This window comes from Lutra lutra, chromosome 17 (assembly GCF_902655055.1).
Source record: "Lutra lutra chromosome 17, mLutLut1.2, whole genome shotgun sequence".
Taxonomy (NCBI): domain Eukaryota; kingdom Metazoa; phylum Chordata; class Mammalia; order Carnivora; family Mustelidae; genus Lutra; species Lutra lutra.
The window spans coordinates 17222159-17240047 of record NC_062294.1 but is presented as its reverse complement, the minus strand read 5'-3'; the positions used below and the strand labels follow the sequence as shown (position 1 = coordinate 17240047).

At 45.3% G+C, this 17889-nt stretch overlaps 1 protein-coding gene across 2 annotated transcripts in view; it reads left to right on the top strand.

Moving 5' to 3' along the window:
- The window catches only part of CDH3 (cadherin 3), a 67557-nt gene that overhangs the window by 28961 nt on the left and 20707 nt on the right, over window positions 1-17889 (top strand). For both annotated transcript variants that reach the window (XM_047712224.1, XM_047712223.1), the window contains one exon: window positions 17626-17711. In XM_047712224.1, coding sequence (XP_047568180.1) covers window positions 17634-17711 — 78 coding nt within the window. In that variant the 5' untranslated portion in view covers window positions 17626-17633. The remainder of the gene's footprint in view (window positions 1-17625; window positions 17712-17889) is intronic.

The window sequence follows — 17889 nt, the reverse complement described above, 5'->3', positions numbered from 1 at the left end:
CTGAATAGGAAACCCAGGCTTGCAACTCTGCAACCTATCCTAGGTCACCCAGATAGTAAATTGTGGAATTAGGATTTGAACCCAGGTTGGTCTCCCTAGGTGTGAGATACTAACCACACTCCTTAAGTATTAGAGACGGGACCACGTTGTGAGTCGTGGCCACAGCCAAGCTAGAGGAAGATTGGAAATAGTTAACTTCTGACCCAAGGGCTTTGAATTCCTGTTCCCTCCACAGGCCTCTGTTAATCACCAGGAGCTGGAGTTGGGGGGAGGGGGCATTTCTATCCAGGACCCCTGGCCTCCTCTTTAGGATGTGGGGGGATAGGGCTCGTTCAGATACCAGGCCTGATAGCGCTCTCACTGACAGTTCTCAGCAGAGAATCTGCTTCTGGCTGGTTATCTTCTACTTCTCCGCATCCCCGCCCCCACCTTCCTGCCCCCTCCCCTGCCCTCAAGGACTCCCCCCACCTTGTTCAGAGTGGAGGAGCTTGATACACTCTGCCTTTCTCCCCTCGCCTCAGCCAGATCTGGTCACCCTTCCCGTTTTGGGTCACTAGAGCGTCAGTGGTCTGCAAATTCCTCAAGCTGACAGAATCCTCTCCAGGCTATGGCAGTCGTGATCCTGCTGGACTTCCGGGGTGCTGGGATGCTGCTGTTCTCTCAGTAAACCAAAATGCCTTATCCTGGAAAGAGAGCAGACAGACATCTTCCTTTTTCCCCATACCTCACCTTGGAACTCACAACTCTTGACTCTTCTTCTGTCTGACATCTAGGGAGAGGGCCTCAGAGCCAGGAGGTGGGCAAGCTGGTGACTTCTTCCCCTTTGGGAGCACCTCTGAGGCTACACAGAACCCCAGTGAGGGGAGATCTGTTCTCCACCAGACCCTAAGGCTTGATCTCAAGGGCTGGATGGGGAGATGGGGCCAAGGAGGCACAGTCCCAGGCTTTTCTTTTTTCTCTCAGCCCCAGAACTCCAGTTTTTGCTTAAGAGCACATAAGATTAGGTCCATGTTACAGCTCTCTTACCAAGAAAACTTAAACCTGCATAGGAGGCTAGAAGTAGGTTGATCTGGCCCAGAGTTCTGATCTCAGGGTCTCACATCAGCTTGAGGAAGTCTTTGCTCCCCTGGAATTCACTGTGTACAAGATGCATATGTATTTTTCTGAGAAGGTTCTGCCCCCTAATTTGGGAAACGTAGCCGATTCCTCGCTGTCTCCCCAACCCCCTCCCTGTCCCCAGCTCGGGGCACAGGCCTGATGGCGGACATCTGGGCAGTGGGAAATGGGGTTCTCGGCCTGGTTTCTCAACCCAACCTATGTGGCCTGAGGCAAGTCACTCTGCTCCCAGCTCCTCAGCAATGAGGCTCTAACTCTGTCCTGTGTGTGAGACGTGCCTTCATGTCTGTGGAGCTACGAGGAGGTGGACTGTTAGTTGGTCACTAACAGGGCAGGACTGGAGCACTCTGCTCCTCTTTTGGGTGTCTTGCTTAAGGCTGGCTGCCTTCTCACAACGAGTCCCATCTTGTCGTAGCTTCAGGCCGAGAGGAAAGACAGCTCCTTGTGGGCTCCTCATACACAAGCCAGAACAAGATGCGGGGCCCACACCCTGCCCTCTCCTTGTGGAGTCTGCCCGAGCTGGGGCTTCCCACCAGGGCTGCTTGACCTGTAATTTTCTTGTCTTTTATGGTCTTTTTCCGCTTCCAGAATGCTCCTGCATTCCCCCAGCAGAGACTCAACTACACTCCAACTGGTTTACTGGTCTTTAGCCCCTGAGTCAGTAGTTTGCAAGCTTGGCTGAGTACCAGGCTTGCCTAGGGAGTTTTTCATTTCTATCACATCCCCCTCCGTAGGTACTACTGATAATTGTTTATGTCGGGTTGGGCTGGTTGGTTGGAATTTTACATTAATACATGAACACATGTTCACTGTAGAATACCCTGTTTTTCAATAAACTATGTAACGCTTAGTATGTGACAGGTACAGCTCCGAGCATTTTATATGTATTAGCATGTTTAATCACCATAATACCTCTTGGAGTCGGTAGTATTATTATCCCCATTTTCCAGATGAGAAAAGAGACCAGAGAGGTTAAGTAACTTGCCCAAGATCACACAACTGATAAAAAGCTTGGATTCAGATCTAAGCAACCCAAGCTTTAACCACTGAACTCCATTGCCTCTGAACAGAACCAAATCAGAAACACAGGAAAGTTTTTCTCTTCCTCAGTTCTCCCACCTAAGGGTAAGCACATCCAGTGGCTTAATGTGAATCTTTGTGGACCTTTTTCTTGACAAGAAATTTATGTGTGCATTCAGGAATTTTTAAAACAAGAATTGGGCTATCTCAAGCATATAAACATTGTAACTTGCTTTTTTAACTTAATGAATCACAGGCATCTTTCTCCATATTGGTAAGAACACATCTATCTTGTTTTTAACAGTCTTCTACATGGTAGATATACTATGATTTATTTAGCTAAGTCCTTGTTTTTATCTTTTACAGATGTGGAAGTGGGGAGGAGTTAACATAAAAATTGTAAAGTGTTTGGATTTTCAGAAACCTAACTATCAGGAATCACCTTATTAGGAAAGACTTGTAGAAGGATGATCACAGGAATTGTTCATCTTAACCCCATTCACATAAATTAAACTTTTCTGTTTGAATAATACCTTTAAGATGACAGGCTTTGCAGTAAAGTTAATAAGGTTACTATGCCATTTAAAAACCATTAGTTTTGGGGCGCCTGGGTGGCTCAGTGGGATAAGCGCCAGACTCTTGGTGTCTGCTCATGTCATGATCTCAGGGTGAGGAATACGGGCCCCATGTGCACTCCCTGCTCAGCAGGGAATCTGTTTCTCACCTCTTCCTTTCCCTCTCTCTCAAACAAATAAATCTTAAAAAAGCATTAGTTTTCACAGTAACCATTGTTTGATGACCTAGTTATCTGATTGTCTCAGAAGCATTTGAAGTCATCAAAAATTGAAAAAATGTAAACTGCTTAACTCATAAGTAAACTGTAAAATCTGAGCACTTGCATCATTTTCCTTGGGTGTTGAAAGTTTGAAAATGTGACATTCAGTCAAAGCAAAAATGGAAATTTTCTCAGTTTTTTTTAGTTGTCAGAATCTAGTTAGCAAGCATTTTGCTGAAGAAAAGTTGATTTCCATTCTTTTTTTTTTTTTTTTTTTAAGATTTTATTTGTTAGAGAGAGACTCAGCATAAGCAGGGGGAGCAGCAGGCAGATGGGGAGGCAGGCTCCTCACTGGAGCCTGATATGGGACCCGATCCGAGAACCATGGGATTATGACCTGAGCTGAAGACAGACACTTAACCCACTGAGTCACCCAGGTGTCCCAGTTTCCATTTTTTAAAAATATATATGTTTATTTATTAACAGACAGAGAGAGCTGGAACACAAGCAGGGGGAGGTAGAGAGGGAAAAACAGGCCTCCTGCTGAGCTGGGAGGCTGACATGGGGCTCCATCCCAGGATCCTGGGATCATGACCTGAGCTTAATGACTGAGCCACCCAGGTACCCCCGGGGTTTCCATTCTTGAAGAGGATATTCATTTATGATCTTCTTTTCTTCCAAGCGGTGCTTATGGACTTTTTCTTAAACCCAAATAACGCTGTAGTAAACAGTATTGTAGAGGGCAGTTGCATGATTTAAAAGATAAATTCTTGAAAACCTCAAATATTTCATAACTCCCATGATTGAAGACTTATGTTCTCATGTGAATATATGTGAACTGTATGTATTTGGGGTAGGGAAGCTAGAGCGGTGCTTACAGTTCACTAGTCTCTACAGTTGTGAAATTATGTGACTTTACATTATTTGGGAGATTTGCACTTTTTCAAACTTGGCATACAAAGTTCAACTTGAATATTTATGGCACCATTTCAAATTTCTACAATTGAAATTTGCATAAGGTACAAGTATGTTATAATGTGTAGAGTGCCTGAGCTGGAGTTGCAGAGTGCTGGGGTTAAATCTGTCTAACTAGTTGTGGAAACTTGGTTAAGTTGCTTAAGCTCTGTGCCTCAGTTTCCTTATCTGTAAAATAGGGATAATTATGGGGATCTGATAAGGCTCTAGTGTATATTTAATGCATTAGTATATGAAAAAGCCTTTAGTAAATAAATAAATGTTTAGGTGTTAGCTGTGGTAAAGTAGCAGTATTCTTACAATGGTAATAGTTTGTATATGTATTTCTTCAGAATGGAAGCAAAACTGCTGGGTCACAGGACTTTCATATTTGGCTCAACATTATTGAACACCTACTTTGTATCAGGCACAGAGCTAAGTATTGAGATACAGTGATAAGCAAATTCTAACATAGTCTTTGCCTTTGGGCACTATTGAGAGTAGTAAGGGAGATAGACAATTAGATAATAACAAGTAAACATACAATTACAGTTGTAATAAATTATGTGGCAGTTACATAGAGCTTCCCTGAGAAAGTTACTTGCTTTGGGATCTGAAAGATGTTAGGAGTTAAATGGGTAAATTGGAGCAGGAGTGTAGAGAGACACTGTTTTGGGGGTGGGCAAAGGTCCTGTGGTAAGGGGGTTATGCTGCATTTAAGAAGAGCACTAACATGGCTAGAGAATGGAGACAGGGAACTGAGCGCATTAAAGATTTTGTTTTTTATCCTAAGAACAATGGCACACAGTTGATGAGTTTCAAACAAGAAAGTTGGTCATCTAATTTTCTCAAATGTATGATTTGTTGCACTTTAAAAGATCCTTTTTTTTTTTTAATGGAGATTTTCACACTCACTAAAGCTAAATATGATGTGGAATGTACTAAAGAAGTGGGCGTAGAGATGAAGAGGCATGAATCTTGGTGACTGGGAAAGGGATTCTGGAAGGTGATGTTGCTAGCTGACCATATGCCAGGCACTGTGCAAAGTATTAACTCATTTAACTGAGTCAGATATTATTAACATCATTCAATTTTATAGGTGAGGAAACAAACTTGCTGAAAGTTGGTGATGGAGCCACACTTTCATTTCAGCCCAGGCAGTTTGAGCTGCTTCTGGGACTCAGATTTTGGGTTTGAGTAGCTGAGCACATGATAATGTCATTCTCTAGGGACCTTGAAAAAGGATAATATTTGGGCCAAGAATAAATATCATAGATTTGCTTTTCAACAAATTGATTTCAAGATACCTTTAAAACATCCAGGGCAGGGGCGCCTGGGTGACTCAGTGGGTTAAAGCCTCTGCCTTCAGTTCGGGTCATGATCTCAGGGTCCTGGGATTGAGCCCCGCATTGGCTCTCTGCTCAGCAGGGAGCCTGCTTCCTCCTCTCTCTCTCTGCCTGCTCTCTGCCTACTTGTGATCTCTCTCTCTCTGTCAAATAAATAAATAAAATCTTAAAAAAAATAAAAAAACATCCAGGGCACCTGGATGGCTCAGTCGGTTAAGCATCTGCCTCCAGCTCAGGTCAGGATCCCAGGGTCCTGGAATGGAGCCCCACTTGGGACACCCAGGGAGCCTGCTTCTCCCTGTCTCTCTGATGTTCCCTCTACTTGTGTGCGTGTGCTTTCTCTGTGTGTCAAATGTAAATAAATCTTAAAGAAAAAAAATGTCCAGGGGAAATACTGCATAAACAGATATGACAGATACATGTGTTCAGAAGAAGGATCTGGATATTTGAAATCTTGATAATATCTTTTGAAGTGCCCTCAAAAAGCCATTCCAATTTAACTACTTTAGAGAAATAAATGAGACAACTAGAAACTTTTAAAAACCAGTAAACTGCCTCCCTGAGATCATCTTCAGAAACTGATTCAGAAGTGATGAGTGGGCTGGAAATAGGATATCTGGGTTTTTTAAAAAGTTCTCCAGGTGAATCATTCAGCTATGTTTGGGAACCAATGCTTTTACCCAACAGACCCTTAATTGCTATCCCAGATATCCCAGGGTGGTCACTAGGATCTCTTTTCTGGTATGGTCTTGGAGGGTGGGAATCCGCAAGCCAAGCAGCACACCTCATGCTGAACTTTGAGTCAGCCCTATTCCAAACTCCCAGGGTGCTGTGGAGTAAGCCCAACTTGGGCTTTTCCCTGAGGATTATAAGGGAGGACCCAGCTCCCAAGGGTAAAGAGGAACCTGAGTAATGCAGTCCTTTGCAAAAAGTTTTCCACAGAGAGAGGCAAAAAGAAATTCCCGGGAAATAATTGCTTTCTCCTCAACAACATGGGGTTATGTGACTTTTCTAGTAAAGGGGGAAGAGGATCTCAACATCTCATTCTGATAGCGGATCGAATATATTTTATGGAAAAACTGGAAGATAGGCAGAATGGAAGCCCACCATCCATAAAGGACCTCTGTCATTTCTTTCTTTTTTAAGATTTTATTTATTTATTAGAGAAAGAGAGAACGAGCAGGGGGGAAGAGCAGAGGGAGAGGCAGGCTCCCCATCAAGCAGGGATCCCAATTCACGACTCCATCCCAGGATCCCTGGGATCATGACCTGAGCTGAAGGCAGATGCTTAACAGACTGAACCACCCAGGCACCCCTCTCTGTCGTTTCAAATGAACATTTTCACTAGATCTTTCCGGGCCATTTCCCTAACCAAGTGTTCGTTGACTGATCTGAGGGGGAGGGCCGGAGTTCACTGCTTCAGGGCTCCCCCTCTAGTCCTGCTCTCCTAACAGTCCAGCTTCATGGGCTGTGTGCTAAGGGCCCCCTGAAGCCTCGCGGGCTCCCTCTTCTGGAAGCTCCAGGTCCAGGGGGAGCGGTGCTCTGAGCGGGGCCATGTGGCAGGTAGAGCGACACTCGGCTGCAGTCACGCTGTGTGAAGCCACTGCTGCTCCGCCAAGCCTTCGGCTCCAGCACCGTGCTTGACTCCTCGGCGTGCCCGGAAAAAAGGTGATCTGGTGGTGATGAGTCATCACAAACACCTCCATGGCAGTGAGTCCGCTAGCTCTGCTCTCAGCTTTGGGAGAACAAGAGTCTGGGTCCTCTGACAACAGCCGTGCAGGGGCCTCAAGAGCCTTATCTCCCAGCAAGGCACTAACTGCCTTCTGGGTCAGTGAACCCCTTGGCTTCCCAGCCTGCCGCGTGGACTCGCTGTGCCCTACCCCTCCCCTCCCCTAGCGCCAGCATCCTTCGCGCCCACTCCCTCTTCCCGTGGAGCTCCTTAGTCTAGGTCTTGCTCACTGTCCATCATCTTGGGTATCTTCTCCCTCTGGGATCCTTGGTTCTAGGGACAGCTAGGCCACCTTCCTGGTGCCAGGGCTCAACCCCATTCTCTGTCTTTGTCTTTTCAACCCCCTTCCCCCTGTTCTCCTTTATAAGTATAAAAATATTAATATTTTATGTTTTGTCTGTAAATGACTGTTTTGCGGGCTGCCTGGCTCAGGCAAAAGAGCATGCAACTCTTGATTCTGGGGTTGTGCGTTCATTCCCCTGTTGGGTGTAGAGATTGCTAAAAATAAACTTTTATAAATAAGTAAATGGCTATTTTGTGACCTGGCTTTTTTTTTCCTCCCTCAGCAGAGCAGAGTTTTTCCTTGATAGATTTTCTTTTTCTTTTTCAAGTATTTATTCTTCCAAGTAATCTCTACACACAACATTGAGCTCAGACTCAGAACCCTGAGATCAAGAGTTGCATGCTCTTTGGACTGAGCTAGCCAGGTGCACCTATAGGTTTTCTTTTTTGATATTTGTTTGTTTGTTTGTTTGTTTAAAAGATTTTAGTTATTATTTGACAGAGAGAGATCACAAGCAGGCAGAGAAGCAGGCAGGTGGGGGGGAGGGGCAGGCTCCCTGCTGTGCAGAGAGCCTGATGTGGGGCTTGACCCCAGCACTCTGAGATCATGAGCTGAGCCAAAGGCAGAGGCTTAACCCACTGAGCCACCTAGGCACCCCTCTTTTATGATATTCAATGCTGTATATGAGATGTTTGAGTGACAGTAGCACACGTAATTATTTTTTTGAAAGTTAAGTTGTTGTGACTGACTTATTTTTTTATACAGTTTCAGCAGTAGTTACGGATATCCTTCCCGTTACGGTTTTGTCCTCTCTGGAATGACTTTCTGGCACAATTCCTGGGTCACATGGCTTGTTTAAGGCTTCTTGATTGTCTGAAAGGTGCCAATTCACACTCCCTCACCCCCTGACAGTATATAGCAGCACCTGTTTCCAAAGTATTCCACAACACTCATTCTTTTAATTTGTATTTTAGTGAACTATTTTTCTATATGTAGCTTTACTTGGGAAAATGCCAGAATCTTCTTTTAAGGCAGTTTTGTATACTTACCCAAGCAACTTGTTATTCCAGCACATTAACAGAAAGTGGTAGTAGTTATAAGCACGCGTTTGTTTGCTTTATGAGCTAGATGTATCCCTAAGCCAAGCCAGAATGAGACTTGTCTCTTTTGCATCCCCCACAAGCTACCTTTTGGCCACAATACTTTTAAAACTGATAATATTCTTCCCTTCTAGTTTTTTTTTTTTTTAAGATTTTATTTATTTATTTTATAGAAAGAGACAGCAAGAGAGGGAACACAAGCAGGGGGAGTGGGAGAGGGAGAAGGAGGCTTCCCACTGAGCGGGGAGTCCTATGTGGGGCTCGATCCCAGGACCCTGGGGTCATGACCTAAGCTGAAGGCAGGCGCTTAATGACTGAGCCACCCAGGTGCCCCCCTTCCCTTCTAGTTTAAATGCCCAAAGATCAACAGAGGAACTGGCCAAGACTGATCACTTGAAGGACATTTTATTCCCAGAGAGATGGCGGCTTTCTTTTGTCAGAACATCCAGTAAAGTTGGACATTGAGACTGTGTAGTACCTCCATGTTGTGGCTGAGAAGACAATCTCCTGCCCTTCAAGGGTGTTCCCTTGGCAGTTCGGAGGTGTCTAGGCAATTCCAACCTTAAGAGCAGAACTGGAATGAGTTCTCAGTGCAGTATCCATCAGTTCTTATGTGTCTGCTTAAGAAGTTTTTCTTTTTTCCAACAGCTGGGGACTTGACTCTTCTCACCCAACTTTTATCATGGTGCCAGTTCCGGATCTGAGGCCAGGCTTGGCAGGATGGTCTTTAGAGAGAGGAGCTTTGAGCACAGGCCAGGGACTCCCACTTCCACTGGATGTCTTTTTTTAATGTAGTGCAGATACACAGAGCTCTGATTATTATTTCTCTAGAAGCAGTCTCAATTTACTAACTCCCTTCCCCCCAAATATCCTAGGAATTGTGTACTAAGGCTCAGTGCCGAAAGCTGTCCATTTATATTATAGCAATACCTACCTCTCCATCAGGTTCATCGGCTTTGTGATTCAGGATCTCTGGAGTCTAAGGCAGTCAAATGACTTTAAGGTCCCAGGTGGGTGTGGAAGAACTATGTGTAGGCGTCCTTTCCAGTCTTAAGATCTGAACTGTTGCCCCATGTGCTCATCAGTGCTCACCAACTTGCCCCAGAAAAAGTTTGACACAAGCCCATTCATGCCCCCATGACTTGGCCAAGATGTGTGGCCTTGGGGAGCTAGGCTACAGTCAGGAATGGAAATCAGCTTACTTCACTAGCTGTTGGAAGGTGGGGGAGGAGGGGATGAGTGATGATGAGACCTGGTTTCAGATCAATTTCATTTTGGAAACCAGTAGTACAACCCAGGGGTGCCAGGAAACATCTAGGAGGAAGTTGTCATGATCTGCCCCAGGGCTTACCATTTTATAGCCTCTCTGTGACTCATGGCTTGCAGAAGAAACTGCTCGTGTTCCTACAGGTGCCTCAGCAAGTTTTCCTGGGCAGTGTAGCTTGTCTGTGAGGGGGCCATCCTCTGCCTCCCCCGTAAACCGTGGAGCATACCCTGTAAAACAGTGCTCTCCTCCCTTTTAGGCTCTGTGGTCCTGTGTATCTCCTTCTGGCTTTGGTGCTTCATCCCTCAGGTAAAGCATTTGGCTGTAGCTAACCCCTTGCCCACTTGGAGAGATGGTTTCTCTTTGCTGTAGGGAGAGGACCAGGGTTAGAATCAGAAACCTCAATTAGCTGTGAGTAGGCTAGAGGTACATTTCATTGAGGGCTTGCTGTGGGCTGGACCTCGTGCTCAGTGTGCGCAAGCTTTATCTTCTTTAATCCTCCAAATAATTTTAGGACTTAAGTCGTAGTAATTCCATTTTCAGATGAGGAAACGGCTTCCCTATGCTCACACAGTATAGATTTGAGCCCAGGTCTGTTAGACTTTAAATCCCATGCTCTTCATCATTTACTTGCCTTTAGGGTTTGAAATCTGGTCCTACTGCTTCCTACTTAATGGGGCCTCGTGTACTTGCCTTCCCTCTCCGAAGCTGCCTTCTGAGGTACTTCAATTCCAGGCAGCCTCTTGTTCTCTGAGTTTTCAGAATGGAGGCAGTAATACTCACCTTGCAGGTTATTTTCTAAGGAATTAGATAGGAAAGCCCTTAGCTGCTGTCTCAGGCAGAGTGGGTTAAAGCCTGTTCCTGCCTGCATGACTCATGCCCCAGGTTGGTTCCTGTATCCCGCTGAATGCAGGTTAGAGCGGCGGGGGCAGGGCCCTCTGCTGCAGCTGGAATATGCAGCCAGAGCAGGCACGCAGGCTTGGAGGGCAGGACGACTGACTTCTCCTTGATGGTTGGCACTGTCGTCTCTAATAATAGACGGATAGGCAGCCAACTACAAGTATGTGGAACCGTATGATAATGGAAATGTGCCAGCAACAGGACACTGAAATGTCCTGTGCATTGGACAGGGTGGGGCAGCTTTTGTAGAGAACAGGGAGAGGTTTCCTGGGTTCCTGGCAGCTTTCGGAGTTTGGGGGATTAATGCTTCTGATGGGGGGGGCGGTCAGTCCATCAGCCTCTAGCTCCATAACCTGACAGGAAAGGATTGGAGAACTCATAGTCTTCTTGTTAAAGGAAACAACTAACAGACTTACCTGCCCGCCCCCCCGCCACCCCCACCACCCCCGCTAGCTGAAGACCTTCCCTTAGGAAGAAGGCTGTTTTGAGAACGGGAAGCAGGACTGTTCATTTTTTTTAAGATTTATTTATTTATTTTAGAGAGCACAAGTGGCAGGGCAGAGGGAGAGGGAAAGAGACCCTAAAGCCGACATCATGCTGAGTGCAGACCTCCACGTGGGGCTCATTCTCACAACCCTGAGATCACGACCTGAGCTGAAACCAAGACATTTAACTGACCACGCCACCCGGGTGCCCTGGGACTTGTTAATTTTTTTAACAGTATTTGAATAGCTAATGCATTCAAGCAGGTCAGAATTTAGAAGAATATTAAGTAAAAAAAAAAAAAAAAATTCATCCTTTTTCCCTACCTGCTGGTTTTTCTACCTGTAAGCCTAGTTTTTTGGGGCACCTCCCAGAGGTATTTTTCAAATAACAATTAAAAAAACAAAGTTAGCATGTTAACATAGACTATATTGATCTTTGTTGTCTCCTGTTTAAATTAATTGTATATCTTAGAAATCTTTCCTTATCAATACGTAGGAGCTTCCTCATCATCTACAGCTTGTGTGTGTGTGTGTGTGTGTGTGTCTGTGGCTGCATAGTGTTCTCTTGTATAAACAGTGTTGTAATACAGGGTTCATCTCTTACTGGTGGACATTGGCATTGTCTGGGATTTTGCTATTACAATCAGTGCATCATTAAATAGTTCAGTAGGAAGGTGATTTTGGAGAGGAGGCAGTACCCTGTACAAACTTTTTTTAAAAGATTTTATTTATTTATTTGACAGAGAGAGAGAGATCACAAGTAGGCAGAGAGGCAGGCAGAGAGAGAGGGGGAAGCAGGCTCCCCGCTGAGCAGAGAGCCCAATGTGGGGCTCGATCCCAGGACCCTGGGATCATGACCTGAGCCAAAGACAGAGGCTTAACCCACTGAGCCACCCAGGCGCCCCCCTGCCCCATACAAATTTAAAGGTACATGAGGATAGACACTTGTTCCCTGATGCATCCCTAGTTTCTAGAAGAATGTTTGGGGACTTAGGAAGTATTCAAGTAGCTCTTGAATATTGAGGAACCTGGCTTTAGACTCTCAACACCCTGGGTTCTATCTCCACTTCCGCTCACTAGCTGTGTGACCTTGGGCTATCTTCACCTCTGAACCTCAGTTTCCTGGTGTGTTGTAAGAGTCTGTGTAAGCTTCTGGGGTTCACAAATTTGTGGTTTGGGATTTATCTTATTTGATATTCAAGATGGCTCTTTAAAATCTTTAAAAAAAAAAAAAAAGATGGCTCTGTGAAGTCTAATTTCCATTTTCCAAATGAGAGAACCTAAATTCCAAGTTGGTTCAGTTTCCACATCAGCATATTGATGTTTCCAGCTAAGGGCTTTGGGGAACATTTATTTATTTGACAGAGAGATCACAAGTAGGCAGAGAGGCAGGCAGAGAAAGAAGGGGAAGCAGGCTCCCTGCTGAGCAGAGAGCCCAATGCTGGGCTCGATCCCAGGACCCGGGGACCATGACCTGAGCTGAAGGCAGAGGCTTAACCCACTGAGCCACCCAGGCTCACCTTTGGGGAACTTTTGTATGCATCCTTAACAAACCTTTAAGGTATGCTGAGTCACCTAAGGAGTCTTAGGTATTCCCTTTAAGCTTTTTTTGTTCTTACTACATCAAGGAGCAAATGTGTTTGGTCCTACTAATCTTGAATTACTCTAATAGCATGTATCTCTCCTTTTAAACAAAGGGAAAGCAGGCCTCAGGCATAAAACTTGAGCAAACAATTGATTCTGAGACCCACAGAATTCAAGTGCCTTCCCCGGGATCACCAAGTAAGTTAATGTCAGTGCCTGCAGGGGTCTCTGTGTCCATTAACTGCATCAAAGCAGACCCTGACATGCATTGTTTCATCAGTCCTTTACTTACACTCTCATTTAATCCTCACATCAACCCTGTGAGAGTGTTACTGTCACTTTCCCAAAGTCTAATGCTTTCCTCCAAGTACCGCACTGCTTCACTGGCCATCTAAAAATCAGACTCTCCATTTCCATAGATGGAGAAGGAGAACAGGAAATGGGAGGTGAGGAAGAGATAAGTAAACAAACTCTTGGGTGTATCAGAGAGACAAAATAACCATAGTGGTTAAGACAATGACTCAGGGGGCGCCTGGGTGGCTCAGTGGGTTAAAGCCTCTGCCTTCGGCTCAGGTCATGATCACAGGATCCTGGGATCGAGCCCCACATTGGGCTCTCTGCTCAGCGGGGAGCCTGCTTCCTCCTCTCTCTCTGCCTGCCTCTCTGCCTACTTGTGATCTCTCTCTGTCAAATAAATAAATAAAATCTTAAAAAAAAAAAAAAAAACAATGACTCAGGCCATGGAGGTCTGGGTACTGCTTTCTAGCTCCTCTGTTGCCTAGCTATGTGAGTAACTTCAGTGAATTCACTTAATCTCTGTTTCTCACATTCTAGAAAATGGTCTTAAATCTGCTTCATAGGGTGCTTGGTGAAGATTAAATTTAAAAATTACTTAAATATCAGCTGTTAATAGGAATTCAGGAGGGGAGGGATTCCTGACTCCTGAGAGTGGTACAGGTTGAATTGTTTTGTTAGGTCTTCTGTAACAAAGTAACCCAGACTCGGGCTTAAGGAACGAAAATTAAGGCCTTAGCAGGTTTGGTTTTGTTTGAGGCCTCTCTCCTTAGCTTGTGGATGGCTTTCTTCTCTCCTCCCTCTATAACTGTGTCCAGATTCCCTCCTCTTAGAAGGATACTAGCCATCCTGGCTTGGGCCCCACCCTAATGGCATCATTTTAACTTAGCCACCTCTTTAAAGGCTCTGTCTCTGCATATAGTCACATTTGGAGGTACTGGGGGTTAGGACTGCAATATATGTGGGGAGAACAACACAATTCATATTAAGAGAAAAATCTGACTGAAAAATTTGAAAAAGAAGTTGCTGGTAACCCCACTCATTGGAAATTTTCATTTCCTTCTAGTCTTTTGAAATGTGCATTGTTGCATATATTACTTTCTACAGTCTGCTTACTGTCTTTCACTTCATAGCATAAGAACTTCCCTAGATAACTTAAAAACTCTGCTATAACTATAATTCTGCATACTTGCATGAATAATCTGTGGAGTAAGCGTTCCACAGATTATCTAACTATTGCCCTATATTAAGGTGATCTAACCTTTGCGGTATAGCATTTCTGGTCCTTATAGCCCTCAGGCAAAGCCAGAATCCTCAGAAGATGGGTCTCTACAGCTGTGTGTACGATGTGAAGTGCAGGGTCACCCTGGGAGTCTTGCTGCCTCCAGGACCCTCTGGAGCTGACTCAGGCCTAGATCCCTCCTTCCCCTCCTGCTGGCCAAGCATGTCACAGGCCACCACTCTTCAGTGGGGACCTGGTGTCTAAAGTATCTTCTCCTTGTCACAGGCATATTCCAGCCTTCCCCCACCAGATTCTGCTTCTCTCTGTGAGCTATTGGCTTCTAGCGAGCTGGCACTGGGTTCTGTGGAGCCGAAGGCGCTCTGTATGCCTTTAAGCCTCCCTTCTTCCTCCTTCGGTTCACTCCCCGCTGTCCGGAAGGATGACCTGTGTCTTAACTTCATTCACTTAGGTTTGTTGTGCCTGTTCTTGAACCTCATGTCAACGCTGTCCTCTCTCACACTGGGCCATTCGCTCGCTCTCTCTTTTTTTTTTTTTTTTAAGATTTTATTTATTTATTTGACAAACAGAGATCACAAGTAAGTAGAGGGCAGTTGGGGGAGGGGCGGAAGCAGGCTCCCTGCTGAGCAGAGAGCCCGATGCAGGACTCGCTCCCAGGACCCTGAGATCATGACCTGAGCTGAAGGCAGAGGCTTAACCCCCTGAGCCACCCAGGCGCTCCGAACTGGGCCTCTCTCATTCAGCTGTAGGTTTGTGAGATTCATCCCGGTCATCATCTCCTTGTGGCTAACTGATTCCATTATGTGGATATACCATGGTGTTCCTATCCATTCTGCCTCAGTGGACCTTTGGGCTATTTCCAATTTTTCCCTGTTAGAAGCAGTGCTGATGTGAACATTGTAACACACGTCTTCGGGTGAATGTGTGTGTTGGCTGGGTCTCTACCATGAAGTGGAATTGCTAGGTCTTGGGGAATGTGCATATTTAGCTGTGGTAAATACTACCCAACAGTTTTCCAAAATGACTGTTCCATTTTACACGCCCACAGCAGACTTCTGCTGTTTTTTCTTATTGAAGTAAAATACACATAACATAAAGCTGACCGTTTTATCCATCTTAGAGTAAATAATTTAGTGGCGCTCAAGCACATTCACAGTGTTTTGCAACCAGCATCGTAATCCATCTCCAGAACTTTTTAGTCATCCTAAACAGTAACTCTGTCCCCGTTGGACAGTAACTCCGCATCTGCCCCGTCTTCAGCCCCGGGATCCTCTAGTCTCCTCTCTCTCTCCGCTGTTCTTGGTACCTCATATACATGGGATCCTGCAGCGTTTGTCCTTTTCTGACTGGCTTATTTCACGTACCATGACGTTTGCAAGGGTCGTCCGTATTGTAGCCCATGTCAGAATTGTGTTACTTTTGAAAACTGAATCGTATTCTGCTGTGTGGATATACACAGTTTGTTGATCCGTTCATCTCTCGGTGAACACTTGGGTGGTTCGCTCCTCTCAGCTACTGTGAAAAAAGATACTGTGGAAACTGTTGTACAGGTACCTGCGTGTGTTCCTGCTTACCGTTCTTTGGGGTGTGCACCTGGGAAGAGAGCTGCGGGGTCCTGTGACTGGCTGTGTTTACGTTTTGAGGAGCACCAGACTGTTTAACGGGGAAGCTGCCCATTGTCCATTGCCAGTGCCACAGGGTTCCAGTTTCTTCTTGTCTTGCCAGCACTTGTTATTCCCCACCCCCGCCCCACTTTTTAAAATAGTTTTGGGGCACCTGGGTGGCTCAGTGGGTTAAAGCCTCTGTCTTTGGCTCAGGTCATGGTCTCAGGGTCCTGGGATCGAACCCCACATCGGGCTCTCTGCTCAGCGGGGAGGCTGCTTGCCCTTTCTCTCTTCTCTGCCTGCCTGTCTGCCTACTTGTGATCCGTCAAATAAATAAAATCTTTTTAAAAAAATCCTTTAAAATCGTTTTCCTAGTGGGTGTGAGGTAGTATCACGTTGAGCTTTATGCTTGCATTTTCCTAATAACTAATGATTCTGAGCATCTTTTCATAGGCTTATTGGCCATTTGTGTATCTTCTTGTGTATCTTCTTTGGACAAATGTCTTTTCAGTCCTTTGTTTTTTGATGTTGGGTTTTAGGAGCTCTTTTTATATTCTGGATATTTATCATTTAGAATTCTAGTTTTTTTAGGGGCGCCTGGGTGGCTCAGTTGGTTAAGTTGTCCAACTCTTGGTTTTGGCTCAGGTCATGACTCGGGATTATGAGTTTAAGCCTTGCATTGGGCTCCCCTCTGGGCGTGGAGCCTACTTAAAAAAAGTAGAATTTTACTTTTTACTATTATACTCATGTACTGTCTGAATACTTCATCGTGTTCACATTACTTTTGTAGTTTAAAAAAAAAAACAACTCATCTCTTGGGACACCTGGTTGCGTCAGTTGGTAGACCATGTGACTCTTGGTTTTAGGGTTGTGAGTTTGAGCCCCACGCTGAATGTAGAGGTTTCTTAAAAGTAAAATCTAAAACAAAACAAAACAAAACATCTGTTATCCTTCCTTATTTGCAGACTCATCTCTGCACCCAACATGGGGCTCGAACTCACAACCCTGAGATCAGGAGTTGCAGCCTCTGCCAACTGAGCCAGCCAGGTGCCCCAAGAAAGGAATTTTTTAAACAATCATCATCGTAGAGGAGGAAAGGAGTGGCGGCAGCAGGGGGAGAAAATAAAGCAATCATTGCCATCTGAGATTAAAGGACAATTTTTCAAAAAAAGGCCGACATTTCTGTGCCTGTCCCTGTGGGCCTTGTCATGCTGCAGCCTAGTGAAAGGACACATTGGTGTCTGGGCCAGAATCAGGGAACACTCTCTAGCGAATACTTTGGAATCAGGCCAGTGTGGCTTCTGAACCTCAGTTTTCTTATCTTAAAAAAAAAAAAAACTAATACCTACCTTGGTGGTTAATTAAGGTAATTGTCCGGATGAAATGGATCCAGACTCTGGCTTGGTGAACGGTAGTTAGCACCTCAGAGTGCTTATTTAAAGGGTGGCCAAGCAGAGGGGATTCACAGAGAGCATGATAAACTAAAACATGATGAATGTGATAAATTGAAACACCTAGAGGTTGTCCAGAACCATCTTTGTGATAGCAGGATGTGTATTGCATGTAGGTAGACTCGTGATCTTCCAAAATGCTAAAAACCTCCTGCCTCCAGCTATGACCTTGGGTTTACCTTGTGTCCCATGAGGCCATCTGGGGCTGATGGGCTGAATGCCTATGATCTTGATTCTTCAGGTGTCATGAGGAAAGAAAGGGCCTGGGTTCACAAACCACAAAGTGATTGTCCCTCTCGAGACCAAAGTTGGAAGCCCCATCTGAAATTCATAATTGATCACAATGGAGACAAAAGCCAGTCTCCTTCTGACTTGGAACAGCCCTTGATCCAGTCAGAGGGCTATTGTCAGGTGAAGCCCTCTGGGGTAGCTTCCAGAAGCCCCCTCTTTCCTAATATTCTCTTTCTTTCTTCCCCACAGTGATTTGCATGGACTGCCCTGGGGAAGAGTCAGCCCTGCCTGGCACTGATGGTGATTTCACCGGGCAGAATGATAGAACAGTTCAGGTAAAACACCACGTACACTTGCAACACAGGAGAAAGCTGTTCTCTGTGTATGCCCAGCTTGCTGCTAGCCAGGAGTTTGAGGTTGCTAAGGCCATTATGAACCATGTTGCCCTTTCAGAAAAGGCAGTGCTGGCCCTTGGTTGCCCACAGCTTACAACCTCCCACTAGGGGCGCTAGA